Below are 15,110 nucleotides of genomic sequence, written 5' to 3' on the forward strand. Positions count from 1 at the left end.
TCTAAACAGTTTGGTGACTCCACATACATGCTCTGCAGACTGCATTGCTAGTACAAAATGCAAGTGGCACCCGATCGATTCCTAGTCACCAATGTTTATGGACACCCGATTCCGTAGACAGCCCAAAAATGCAATTTTTGGGATAATCAGTTCTCATAAACCTGATTTGCAACATAAGAACAGAGGGAATAAAATAGAGAAAAGAAAGAGAGCTCGACTCACTCCTCCACAACAACAATAAACTTTGGAAGGTCAACAGCTTATGCAAAGTAACAAGCTCTACCTAAAGAAGAAACCATTCAGTTAATACAAAGTTGAGAGCTTGATAGAGTTTAATAATGGTGGTTGATAGTGGTGAGAGCACGAGAGAGCTGTCCGAGACCCCAACTTGGGCTGTGGCCTTAATTTGTGCTGTGATGATTATTATTTCTCTCTTATTAGATAAGGGTCTCCACCATATTGGTGAGGTATGTGTTGGTACCAAAGGTTTTTCTTTAGGTATGTGTTGGTACCAAAGTTAATTAGAAGAACTATGACAATTACCATAGCCTAACTTGTTCTGTTGCAGTTAATGAAACAATTTGTTAGGTTTGCCAAAAATCAACTGAACCAGTAAATTTGGTTTATTTACATAATGATTGAGAAAATCGCATCATGCTCTACGTATGTATACAGAGCGAAAAATCCATCTATAAATATCTCTTTTCAGAAAGCAAGATAAATTTCCAAAATTAATAAGAAGATTTCAAAGAAAAAATAACCTCTTTTAGTGTTTCCTTTCTCTGTCTATTTTGGTTTTTTCCTTTCTATTTTCTCCATTCCTGTTATATTTTGGTTGAAATTTTGTTTTCTCTTGTCTGTTCACTACTCACTAAAACAGAGGAGAAGACTAGAAAAATTAATTTCTTTATAGGAAGCGTCTAATTGTCCACAACTTTTTGTCCATCATTTGTCCACAGCTTTGATTTGCGTGAATACTGTAAAATTATTTTTACATACTGTATAATTATACAATATATCACATAAAATATATCAGTTAATCACAAAACATCTAGTAACTATTTGAAGTGGTCCTATGATAGTTAGAAAAAAATTGCAACTTGCACAACAGGACAAAATAAATGTACTTTCAAACTGTACTTTCAGAAATTACAGTTATAGGAAGTTATTGGCAGTTAGAGTTAGTTATTAGCGGTTATTGGCAGTTAGAGTTAATTATTAGTGTCCGCACTGGGTTGAATCTTGTATACTGTAAAATTGAATCTTGTATACTATAAAATTGAATCTGGTATACAGTAAAATTTTCAATTGAATCTTGTATAATGTAAAATTGAATCTTCTACACAGTAAAATTTACAATTGAATCTTGTATACTGTAAAAATTAAATCTTGTATACAGTAGAATTTTCAATTGAATCTTGCATACTGTAAAATATATACTATAAAATTGAATCTCGTATACTGTAAAATTTTCAATTGAATCTTGTATACTGTAAAAAGACAGTTAGATGGGAGTGGATAAGGTTGTGGACAAATGGTGGACAAAACATAGTGGACAAAAACCGTTTCTCTTCTTTATAAGCCCCACAGTGTATTTGCCTATTGGGCGATCCTTCTCGCTGACAAATACAACTATGAAAAATTAATTTTTGATCGGTTCGAATTATGCGGTCTAAAAAACCTGCGAACCAAACCAAGAAATGCAAAAGCCTACAGTTTTAAATTTCTAATGGAACCAAACCAACAAAGCAATATATTCAAAAATTTCTGTTTGTTTTAACTTAAGAAAAACTGAATCAAAAGAAGACCCTTACTGAAACACTTTTATTATTACTACTGATATTACTATTATTAACAGTTTTATTTCTATTGTTGAATATTTCATTTTTTTCTCCCGAGTTGAGGCTTTCTGGTTGTATGAGTTTGAACTAATATCAACGTTACTTGCAAACCGAGTCGAGAACTGCTTATTTAAATTGTATTTCCTTTCTCTACTACATCTGAACTGACTTCTTTCCAGTGGTTCCGGAAGAAGAACAAGAATGCTTTGGTTGAAGCAGTTGAGAAGGTTAAAAATGGTGAGCTCCTATACCCTTTTGTTCCATTTTCTGTGCCACTTCAAATCCCTTCTCCCGGCCTTACAAACAAAAAAAAAAAAACTGTCAACTAATATTATTTCTTGAACTTGTTGCATCCTTTGTCAGTGACTCAGTGTACTGCTTACATATATATATCCACAAATTTACCCTGATTATTCATGACAATTGCAGAGTTGATGATTCTTGGTTTCATCTCCTTGCTCCTCATCTTTTTCCAGAACTACATTGCTGGAATATGCATCTCAAAATCAGCAGGTAACATCATGTTGCCATGCAATCCCGGAGAAAAAGGTAATGGAACGAATAGTAGACGGCTTTTGTGGGCCGAAACCATGGATTTCGGCTCAAATGATTTCAGCTCAAACCGTAGAAGCCTTGCTGGAAACAAAACATCTAATTGTTCTGCTGTGAGTCTGCAGACTATTAGTACTTTTCTCTTGCTTTTATTCATAGAAGGAAATATCGGTATCGGGATCGGGATCGGTCCCGGCCGATACCAATCCGGGATCAGTGTATCGGCCGGTATCAGCCGATTTGGATTAGAAAACTAATTGTTCTGCTGTGAGTCTGCAGACTATTAGTACTTTTCTCTTGCTTTTATTCATAGAAGGAAATATCGGTATCGGGATCAGGATCGGTCCCGACCGATACCAATCCGGGATCAGTGTATCGGCCGGTATCAGCCGATTTGGATTAGAAAATCGGACTTTTTGCCAGAAGCTTGTTTTACACTAAAAAATAGGAAAAAATTGATAAAAAAATAATTTGTCAGTAATTTATGTTTAGATAAATGATTACAATCAAATAATCTACTAATACAATATAATACAAGCATTAAAACTATAAACACACTCTTTCGCTGCCAGAAACTATGTTGTGCTGGCTGGATCATTTCATCGTCGTCTGTATTATGATAAAAATGGGGATATTGTTGTCCAAAATAAAATAAAAAGACATTGTAGACCCAAATGAACGATTATTAATCAATGAATGCGACGAGTTTTCAGCATGTGCATATATAGTTGATACACTATTTAATCAATCACGGATTCAAGTTTTCAGACGAATAATGACCAAAATCGGACCAGAATTGCAGAAATTGGACGAAAAACACAAAATCCGCGTGTATCGGACCAGTATCGGCCGATCCGGATCGGTATCGGCCGATATTTCCTTCTATGCTTTTATTCTGGTATGTTTGGATCTAATTAGTCGTCAGGTTCAATGTTTATGAAACAGAGCCCATTCAAGACATTTTAAATTTTGGATGAACTTCCAGTTTACCATCTCAACTGTTCCTCCTACAAAAGAACAATTGTGAGATTTGACAAGTTTAGATGGATGACATTTCATATTATAAAATAAAAAAGGGGGTTACTCTCCAATTTGGTGTTGTAAATTTGAGTGTTTGCTACCATTAACAGGCCGGAAAGGTGCCTCTCATGTCGACAAAAAGCTTACACGACTTGCGCCTTTTCATATTTTTCTTGGCTGTTGTTCATGTTGTATATAGTGCTTCAGTAATGGCTCTTGGAAGATTGAAGGTTTGTACAATAGCCCCATATATAATTATGTTTATTTTTTATGATAATGAAAGTTTATTTATTATTTCGACTTCTAAGAAGTAATTTTTATTGCAGATTCGATCATGGAAAGAATGGGAAAAGGAGACTGTGTCACATAATTATGAGTTTTTAACAGGTAGCTTTCTTTCAACATAAGAATTTTATGTGCTTAGGTTATTTGCTCATTAGTTGTTCAAAGGCAATTAACCACTCCAATTAAGCAAATTAGTCTCCCAAAATTAACACACACAAAAACAATCTAGGAATTATCTCTTCATTAAGATAATATATTTTTATTGGCAGGTCTAGATTATTTCTAATATATTCTCAGATACTGGTAAATCTCTGTACTTCAGATCTACAAAAAATTTACACACTATCATTCAATAAAATACTTAATTTCACCACATTGGTGACCTGCAATTTCAAAGGAACTCCTAAAAATTACAAATGAAAGCTGAATTTATTGTATAAATATTTTTTTAATATTTGATCTTTCAGATCCTTCAAGGTTCAGGTTCACTCATGAGACATCCTTTGTTCGTCAACATACAAACATTTGGAGCAGATCAATCATTCTTCTTTATATTGTAAGCACTATTCTGAGTATAAATTTATTTCTTGTGCTTTAACAAAGTTTGATCTTATTTGAACAACATTTTTTAGTGTTTCTCACTAGTATTATAAACAAAACAACTTTAATATTTGTGTCCATCTCAGTGATGTTTTATATTAATTGCAAATTGATCAGGCAACAACCAATTATTACCTGTTAACATGCATGTGTTTATCTGGCCATCTAGGTCTCAGATATACTGTAAGACATGGAAAAAAACTACAAATAATTTTGAAATTGTAAGAAATTTCACTGTCTAGATCACAAGAAAGTACAAACGGCTCTGATAGTATGTTCAAACATCAATAAGTGCAATTTTGAAGCAGTAGAGCCAATATGTTGGTAATAATTATATATAATGCCTCGACTATATATGCACAAGAGTTACCCTTTTTTATTTTATTTTTTTTGCTTTATTATACTTTGCTTCTAAGTACATTTTTTTCCCAATAAAGATACATTAAGGTTCACTACTAGAATCTGAGCTTATTGCATGCGTAGCACTAGTTTGTTGCAAGGTAAGGAGGGCCCTTGCAACAGAAATGGTGTTTCTGAATTCCTCAGACTTGTTGCAAGGGTAGTCCCTTGCAATATCTATCGCATGCAAATGTGTGATGTATGTGCAACCATGCAACTGTTTTCTATCTACCCTTGCAATTACGTTTTGAATGTCATATATTATAATTAATTGGAGGTCCTTACAACAACTCAACCCCATGCCCATGCAACTATTTTATCCCCTTGTTTATATTATATTCTATTAAAGGTCCATGCAACTACTTAACCCCGTACCCATGCAACTACTTTGCTCCATGTTTATATTATATTTTATTGAAGGTCCATGCATCAACTTAATTACATACGCATGCAACTACTTAACCCCCTGTTTATATTATATTTTATTAAAGGTCCATGCAACTAGTTAACCCTTTGCGCATGCAAAAGTTTGGACTGACTGTTCCCATGCAATTGCATGGGACTACCCTTGCAACTGTTTCATTCCTGGAAACAAATTTGTTTCTATTTATTCTGCATCTCCTTTTCAATGAAGATTTTTAATATAAATCACAACAACATGAATAATATCAGTTTATAAGAATTCAATACTTTGATGATTTCATTTTTTGCATTTAGAACAAACACTCCAAAATAATTGAGAAACAAAAATAATTGTACAAACTTTGTGACACAAAACATAAACAACTATTGATTCAGCAATTTTGAATTTGAGCGTGCTGATTTGCAGCCATTTTCTATTATTATATACTTTGGTACATCCACGAAAATAGTATGAACTGCAGTGCATGCAAATAAATGGACATCTTACCATGCTAATAGTCAGGTGGGACCCACGTAAAATTGCCTTGCTAATAATCAGGTGGGACCCACGTAAAATTGCCTTACTAATAGTTAGGTGGGACCTATGTTTCCTTGCCTTGCATAAAGTCAGGTAGGACCCATGTTTCCTTGCCTTGCATAAAGTCAGGTGGGACCAACGTGAGTTAGCCTTGCATATAGATAGGTGGGACCCACGAGTGTTAACCTTGCAAATACTACAAACGGGGTCAACTCTGAAAGTATTAGCATGCGTACTTGTTGCAAGGGTAGGCACATCACTACAGCAACAAAGACTTTCAGAGACCGGTTTTCCGGTCTCTGATAGTCACGTCGCCGGTCGCTGATAGTCATTCCGGTCTCAGAAAGTCAATTCCGGTCGCTGATACCCCGGTCGCTGAAAGCCTTGTCGCAGATACTCTTCTGCTGACGTCACCGGTCGCTGAATGACGTCGGCCGGTCGCTGATACTTTTTCTGCGACCAATTGTTTTCTGTCGCTGTTAATTTTTGCTGACGTCAGAAAAACATATCTACGACGAAATAACCGGTCGCTGATAACCTTCTGTCAATTTTTTTGGGTTTTTTTTTTGTTATTCACTTTCCCCCATTTAATTGGTACCACACATACCAAACATTCACATCGATCAAACATAAATAACAACATCTAAACATACAAAATATAAACAACATTCAAATCAAACAAAATCGATCAAAGCAAGAGTATATTACATCATGCTAAATCAAACATAATATCACATTTTGACAATACTAATTACATGAGCTAATCCACAAACACTAAAATCTTCTTGTGACCTAGAATTAATTGATAACCTGGTCATGAAGGTTCTTGTTGACAAGCTGTAGGTGGTCTGTCTGAAAAAAGATGCAATTATATCTGTTACATCATGCTAAATTCTGTATAATATGTTGTTTTCATATTTTTGAAAAGTCTTAACTTTGAAAATGGTTAGAAAATAGCAGAAAAATCCAAATGGAGAAAACTTTGGCTCTAAACCACTTGTTTTTCTGTCCTCTATCTAACTGTGTAAGTGGATTTTGGATTTAGACTTTTGATCAGCCTGCACTGGCTGATCTGTCACAGGAGGTCAAGAAAAGATCGTAGCCAACTTTAGAAATTCATTCCAAGAGTTTTACTAAGCCAAATTTAATGTTCTTTATATGAAAATTCTAAAGACATGGTGTTATATATGCTGGTAATTTTTCATAAATTTTGGGGCTCCCTAACTATACCAAACAGTAGCCTAAACACAGGGGTAAACTGGGAACAGTGCTGTCATTTTTGCTGTTTTTTCCCATTTCAAAGGCTGAACTTCAAAAATTCATTAAAAATAGCAAAAAAATCCAAATTGATCAAAATTAAAGCCTAAACTGCATGAAATTAAATCCTCTATCTATCTGTCCTATTTATTTTACCAGAATCAGAGTTTATGTTCTCTATCTATCTGTCCTATTTATTTTACAATTTAATAATAAAGGAAGCTCACCTTGTTAAGCATGATTGCTACCTCAGATGAGAAGGTGCCATTTGTCATCTCCTTGAGCACGGCTGATACCACACTGTGATACATTAAAAAGAAAACTCATGACCTTTTGTTTTGTTTCTTTTATTTTTTCCTTGAACTAATAAGCATTGCAATATTAATAATGTTAGTACTGATAATAATAAATTGGTAGAATCAGAGAGAGGAGCTAGAACTCACACATCGACTTCTATTGTTCGCATGCGAAAACGGCTCGGTCTTGGCTGGTTCGGCGAGAGAGCAAGAGAAAGATGGTGCGTCGAGAGAGGCGAGAGAGCGAGAGAGAGATGTTGAGGGCCATTGGTCTGAGGCGAGAGAGAGGCGATCAATTTTGAAAAAGGGTTTGGGGTTTCGATCAAAATTTGAAGGGTTTCGATTGGGTTCTGGCGCGCGGAGGAGAAGGTTCTGGCGCCCACGCGATTTACTCCCAAAATTTCAGCGAAAAAAAAAAAAAAAAAAAAAAAAAAAAAAAAAACTTTCAGAGACCGGTACTAGCGCCGGTCGCTGATACCGGTCGCTGATACAGTTGTCGCCGAAATTTGAGTGGAAATTTTTATATTTGATGAAAAATTGAACATCAGCGACCGGCGTCACTACTGGTCGCTGATACCGGTCGCTGAAGCTCCGTTTTGCTGTAGTGCATGCAACACATCGAAAAATAGTTGTTGCATGGGTGTCCTTGCAAATACTTAGTAGTTGTAAGGAAGGTAGTTGTGACGGTACAGTTGCAAGGGTAAGCGCATGCAACAAGCCTTTTTGGACTTGTTGTAAGGGTATGTCCATGCAACAAGCCATTTTCAGATGCATGCAATAAACTCCGATTCTAATAGTGGTTCTAGCATACACCACATGGCAAATTCCATAAAAGGAAGAAGTTGTTTCATATAGCTAGTAACAAACAAAGAGGAAAAAACCAAAGTGATCACACCAAAGGTTGGTACACTTGGAAGTTCTACAAAAATAAGACTGCTTATTACTGTTTACTTGTCTTTTGTTATACTTACAAAAATTTAAATTGATATCTCTGTATACTCTACCACATATTAATCCGCGCGTTTATGTGATTATTTGTCCTTCATTTCTAATAGGTAAGCTTCTTTAGGCAATTTATTAGGTCTGTTCAGAAGATTGATTATTTAACATTGCGCCATGGCCTCATAAATGTGAGTTTCCTTCAATTCAATATCATTATTATATAAACTCATGTAAGTAATTTTTTTATTAACATCATTTACTTTCTTACAGGCTCATTTAAATCCTGGAATGAAATTTAATTTTCAGAAGTACATTAAACGTTCATTAGAGGATGATTTTAAAGTGGTTGTTGGAATAAGGTATGTAAAATTGTTAGTTATTGTTGTTACTGAATTTATATAAATATTAAGATTGCATTATTTTTGGTGTAATAGTCCAATTTTGTGGGGATGTGCCGTTGTCATCTTACTTCTAAATGTACATGGTAAGCATCTCATCTATATTATTTAGAGAACATTAATTTATAGTCTCAAATATATTTTCTTTTGTGGTCATTTGTAGTCATAAATTTATTTTTAAACTCTTTATTTCACATTATTTTTTTATTTTCTTCAGAGTTTCAAGAACTATTATGGGTCACTTTACTGCCACTAGTTGTAAGCTCTCACTATATCATGATTTTTTTTTCTACAGCTCATCTCGCGGACACTGTCTCCATTCTTGCTAATTACTCATTCCTATATATCATGAATCCAATTCGAAGCAATGTATTGTTTTTTAATTAAATTGGGTGCCGACTAGGGCTGCCAAAAAAGATCGTAGCTCGTGATTTGATTGACTTCGATTTGAAAAAGATTTCACAATTAATTCGTTCGATTGAAGTTCGTTATGAAACAAATCAAACCAGTTCAATTCAAATTCAAACTGGGTATAGTTCGTTCGAAATTGGTTCATAAACTATTTAGGTTCAAATCTCAAATTAACATGTACCATTCAAATTAGAGTAACGCTAGTGGCTCAGTGCAAAATTAAGGTTTCATTTAAAATAGGTACAAATAGGTACCTGATATGATTAGATAAGTTCCAATGCAATGCTTAGTTTAAGCTATTCAATTTTTAAAAAATAACTAAGGTTGGTAGAGCTGGCAAAAAAAGCTCGTAGTTCGTGATTCGATTGACTTCGATTGGAAAAAAATTCGCAATTAACTCATTCGATTGAAGTTAGTTCTGAAAAAAATCAAACAAGTTCAGTTTGAATCTTATTCAAATTCAAACTCAAACTAGGGCAAGTTCAATTTAATTTGATTTGATTTGTTAGCAGCCCTAGTGCCGACTCGAGTGAGGTGTTAAAAAATAACTTCAAGCTACCACCGTGGTTAGTAGCTAACTAAGCTGCTGAGGAAGCAAATTTAAGGCTGAAATTTTGTAGAAAAGGGAACAAAAATGTTGGGTTGTCATGGGTACTGGTACTGATGTACTACATTAGTTTGAGTTTGATGTAATATTAGTAGGAACTGATGTATTAAACAAATTTTATTAATATAGTTTTGATAGTCACTACCAATTGTTTTCGAAAAAAAAGCATAACTTCATGCTTCTTATTGTAGGTGATTTTGGCAGTTGGAGCCAAGTTGCAAGCGATAATCGCATCAATGGCGCTTGAGATACAGCAGAGGCAAGCAGTTACACAAGGAATGCCACTTGTGAAATTAAGTAACCGCCATTTCTGGTTCGGACGGCCCCACTTAGTTCTGTTCTTGATTCACTTTGCATTATTCGTGGTAGAAACCATTTTTTAGATATATTGTTATTTAATACTATATATATATCCCTTCTAGTTATACAAAACATATTGTTTTTGTTAAATGTAAAGGAGTTCTTTTTCATTTCTTGCAGAATGCTTTCCAACTTGCTTACTTCTTGTGGATTTGGGTAAGTACTTCATTTTGTGTATGAGAGAGCTAAACCTAACAGGCTGTTGGATGCACTAACTTTTTATATATATTGATGCAGTTTTTGTTTGGTCTAAAATCTTGCTTCAATGAAAGCTTTGGCTATGTCGTTGCGAGAATATGTATTGGGTAAGTCACAACTTTATAATCATCTAAAAATAGAACTACGTACCTTTTCCCTTTATATATGTATATCTCATAATCAACAATTTTATTTACTAAATTAGCTATAAATTGAGAATAGAATAGTTTGTTATATGATATAATTATTTATATTTGTGGGTTCTATTGTAGAGTCATTGTCCATCTCCTTTGCAGCTACATCACACTCCCCCTCTATGCTCTTGTATCTCAGGTAATTAACAATTGCTAATTCTTAAGCCAGACCTTATATGCACATAGTTACTTGTCAGCAAAATTATTCTTCTCAATAAGTAAACCAACAATTTATCGATATAATTTCTTATTCAGATGGGATCACACATAAAAATGTCTATTTTTGACGAGCACACATCCAAGGCCCTCAAAAGATGGTGTGATGCAGCCAGGAGAAGGAACAAAAAAGGAAGCTCACATTCACCATCTATAACTCCAAGTCTAATCCCTGGCCAAAGTCCGATAGCATCACCTGCATCTCGCCATCTGTACCGGTATAGAACAACGGGATACATTGGTGAGGGTATTAGAAGGTCACATTCTGACAATGAGATCTCAGATGTTGAGATTGATCAGATGCCAATATCTGAGTTGAACCGGAAAAATACACTGCAGGAAATGCGATTGAATGTAGAAGAGAGAAGAGATGAAGATCTAAACATAACTGGAGTATTCTCTCATGTCTAGATCTAATGTCGCCGCCAGTCCAGCAACAGCACTCGTAAAGACATGAGAAATCTAGTATTTTGAAGCTTTTGAGGGAAGTGTGAACCTATTCACGAGCAAGAGTATTCTCCAGAAGAAGCAAGGTCTTAGTCTCTATCAAGCATTTCAAAAAAAAAAAAAAAAAGCACTCATCTTTGCAAATGAAAAAAAGAGTGGGTTCAATTGTCTCTATTTTTTTGTATATTCTATCTTGAATTTTAATTTTATAATAACAAAAATTATAAAATATATATGTTCATTTTTTTTTTGATTGAAAAGACCGAGGCCCGGTTACAATGTAACTGAAATTAACTAAAATTATATATATGTTAAACTAAAACTGTGAGATGATTTATATTATTTTATCTACATTACACATAAGAAATTAACACTTTTCAATATTGTCGTTTATATTTCAGTTAGTTGAAAAATCAACAACTAATGAAAATTTGTCCATAACAATGCATTTTTAAGCTCTTGATAATAATTAAAATATCATAAATTTTTATGTCTGTATAGAGAAAATGATATAATAATATTTAACAATTTTATTTTGACATTTGAAATTTAATTAATTTAAAGTCATTAAAGTTTTAAAAATATATGTTTAAAACATTTGAACCATTCTCGGTCAAAAATGCAAGAGATCGATAGAGGAGTATCAAAAGATTTGAGAATGAAAGAGCGGCAATTTCTGTTTCGCGAATAAAATGTATTATACATTTTTTTTGCGTTTTATTCGGAGTTAAGTTCAAAAACTTCCAAAAAAAAAAACGTTTTATACGCAAATTAAGCGCGTATAAAACGCGAGTCATCACTACTACAGAATAAGAAATTGCACACGGACATAAATAGAGGAGCTACACAGATTTCCTGCCGTGTTCGCTGTGAGGATGTAGAAATCCTTGAATAAATACACACGGATATTTGTCCGTGTGCGATTATAAGAGAGCTACACAGATTATTACATAAACAGCTGTGTACAAACATTTGCCAGTGTCGCTCCCAGTATTACCGAGCTACACGGATTATTACATAAACAGTCATGTACACGAATTTAAAACATTTGATGAGCTACACGGATTTAAAACATTTGAACCATTCTCGGTCAAAAATGCAAGAGATCGATAGAGGAGAATCAAAAGATCTGCGAACGAAAGAGTGGCGATTTCTATTTTTTTTTGATATTTCGTAAAAATATTCCTTAATCGGGTATGAAATGATGGGCTTTAAACTATGAATCTCAAAATTTTAGGCCGAGTACATATAGCCCAGTCGGACTATTGTTAATTCTTTCTACTTCCTAACTTAGTCCATATCCTCTCTCTCAAGTAACAGAATATTTCTGTTTAGATCTGGACCGTCCAATCCAAATCCAGAAATTGAATCCCGATCCGCTTTAGCGGACTCTGATGGACGGTCTGGATCTAAACATAAATATTCTTTTACTACCTTGTGTAATATGAATAATGAATTCCTTTCTCACTGACGCTCTGGCTCTCGTTCGTCTCTCGAGTCGTCTCTCTTCCTTCGTGTATATTATTTATCCAATACTGTCGGTCCTCTTTTCAACAATTGACATTGACGTTCTTTGTAATTTATTTGCCCAATGATCATTTTTCTTTTTGAAACATGTACCATTGGGGTCTGGACTAATGGACCATATATGAGACTATGAGTAATAACGGATAAATATTTATTTCTATTTTACAAAAAAAAAAATTCGCAAAATTGTTAATCAATATAATAGTTGTGTACCAATTGGACCAATATTATGGTGTAATTAATAATTATTAATTGTATTAGCTGTTATTGTTAAAAGTTTATGATTGTAATACTTGGAACAGTGTTGTAAAAAACGGTCTTAACGGCTGATTAAACACCTGTTTAATCGTTAATGGCAGCCAAACCGTTACAAATACACTAATCAGAGGTCTATTAACGGATTTTTCCGATTAATCGACTGATTACTCTGTTTATACTCATTTAATCATTCATTTATTCCTATTTACTTCAATGAATATTTATTTTTACATTTTTTTTTGTCTGTGATTGTGTGATAATATATAAGTTTCATAAATTATGTATTGTAGTTTTATTTGTACTTATTTTGAAATATTTTTTATATATATTGTTTTTTCTTACTTATTTTGAAATTGATTAATTCTTCTATTATTTATATAACATATGTTTTTCTTACTTACTAATGTAATTTTTTTTTTCCTAATAGTACGACATGATCATATATGAAATTAAGTTGTTGTCTAAAATAAATTTAGTGATTTTATATTTGAATGTTTCATTTCTTTCAAATAATATATTATTAGTATTTAGAAAAGCTTAATTTTCAAATTTATTTTTGCATTAAATAAATGTGTTACTTACAAATGTAAAATATGTATGTATTGTTAAGAAGAAATAAACGTAGTATCATGTTATAATAATAAAATATTGTAATTAAATATTGTTAACTTTTTTCAAATTAGCGTAGCTCATGATGTATTTTGTGTTGCTTGTAATTACTAGACAGCCACTGTCTATTTTTTTCTAAAAAAAAAAAAAATACACTTGCCTACCAAGAGGCTATCAACGAGAATTCACATCCGCTGAAATTTCAAAGAGAATTTTAGAGACCCTGCAATCTCCTTCTCTCTCTATCTCTCTCCTCTCTCTCTCTTCTTTCTCTCTCATCAAAGAGTTAATGAGAGAGAAAAGAAGAGAGAGGAGAGAGATAGGGAGAGAAGGGGATTGCAGGCAGATCCGAATCCTTTCTATTCGGTATCAATTTGAAATGGAGGGGTCAATTGTAATCTGATTAGAGATTCGTGTAGAAAATATTTGAATGGTTCAAGATTTTTCATAGATCCATTCAAAGAATATCTCTGATGATGCGAATCATAGTAACAAGATTCGCAAATTATTTGTCAATAATTTGTTTTTTTGGTGATGACGATAAGTCGAACGTCAAATTATTTCAGTTGACCAAATTATTTCTGAATAATTTGCAAATTTTATGAAGTTTTCCCGAATTTTACAAATTATTCATGAATTTTTTCCGAATTTTTCCCATAACATTTTTTTTTTGGTTTTTTTTTTTTGCTTTCTTGTAAAACTGAGATCTCTAATCCGAATAATTCTAAAATATTTTCGAATCACGAATTTTTAACCTCACCAAACTGAATCCAAATAATTCATTTGTCACTATGATGCGAATTAGGTTTGTAGTGGGTGTGAGATATATATTATATTATTCTTTGTGCACATGGAGGGCTTGTAGTGGGTATGAGATATTTCCTTCTCACCTCTCGATGTCTAACTGAAAAATTTCCGGGATCGTCATCAAGAATTATATATATAAATTTTTCTTTTAAAAATATTTGGTTCAAATGATTTTGTTTCTATTGTTAATTAGAGAAAGTACAATCAATTATTTATTTACTGGTACTACAGTGAAGTAGAAAAAGTTCTTATTTGGCTTGAACAATATGTTAAACACTCGACTTAATATAATTATTATTTGTGACTTTTAAATTTAATGTTGAACCTATAATAATATAAAATATGAATATATGCATATCAAACATGATAAATTTATAAATAAAATATAGTAAAGAATTGTAAAAATAGTAGAATTTTGTATTCGATCTACAATATTTGTATATGTAGATCTTATTAAGTACTTTGGACCATTCAAACATAATAAAAAGAAATTAAATTTGACTTGTTAATGGGTTAGTTGATATTCCGGGGGGGGGGGGGGGGGGGGGGGGGGGGGGGGAGCGGATAATGGTCATATCAAATTTGTATTTGTTTTCTAATGGGCGGATACAAATATTGATTAAACAGGTACATGTACAGAGCGGATAATCTACGAATACAGATACAAAAGAGTTATATCTAATTTAAAATAAAAATACTAATCAAGAAAATGTAAATATGAAAAAAATGAATAATTTAATTAAGTTTCTAATTTAAGTTAGTTCATTTAAGTTTACAATTTAAATTTATGAAAATAACAAATCAAAATCAATGACAAATTCAAAGTTCATAATTTTTTAATTAAAAATAAAGAGCAGAAGGAAAGACACTGGAGAGCTCCATTTTACAAAGAAAATAAAAAAGGATGAATTGCGAACCCTGTTTCAAATTGGTATTCAGGCTTTTG

General features: G+C 33.1%; 1 protein-coding gene across 2 annotated transcripts; it reads left to right on the forward strand.

Annotated features, from left to right (window-relative positions):
• Positions 1–125: 125 nt before the first annotated feature.
• LOC144569462 (MLO-like protein 9) lies at positions 126–11,103 on the forward strand. 2 transcript variants are annotated; one of them, XM_078319829.1, is made up of 15 exons: positions 126–467; positions 2,021–2,078; positions 2,271–2,506; positions 3,524–3,643; positions 3,740–3,800; positions 4,166–4,254; positions 8,246–8,320; positions 8,403–8,491; positions 8,567–8,616; positions 8,748–8,788; positions 9,740–9,913; positions 10,029–10,064; positions 10,146–10,213; positions 10,379–10,439; positions 10,556–11,103. In XM_078319829.1, the coding sequence occupies exons 1-15, from the start codon at positions 339–341 to the stop codon at positions 10,925–10,927; spliced, it is 1,659 nt and encodes a 552-aa protein (XP_078175955.1). In that variant the 5' UTR covers positions 126–338; the 3' UTR covers positions 10,928–11,103. The 2 variants fall into 2 exon arrangements, with proteins under 2 accessions (XP_078175955.1, XP_078175963.1); XM_078319837.1 differs by having other exon boundaries at positions 326–467; positions 2,318–2,506; positions 10,556–11,097.
• The last annotated feature ends 4,007 nt before the right edge of the window (positions 11,104–15,110 follow it).

The sequence above is a fragment of the Carex rostrata genome, chromosome 2, assembly GCF_964058835.1.
Source record: "Carex rostrata chromosome 2, lpCarRost1.2, whole genome shotgun sequence".
Lineage (NCBI taxonomy): Eukaryota > Viridiplantae > Streptophyta > Magnoliopsida > Poales > Cyperaceae > Carex > Carex rostrata.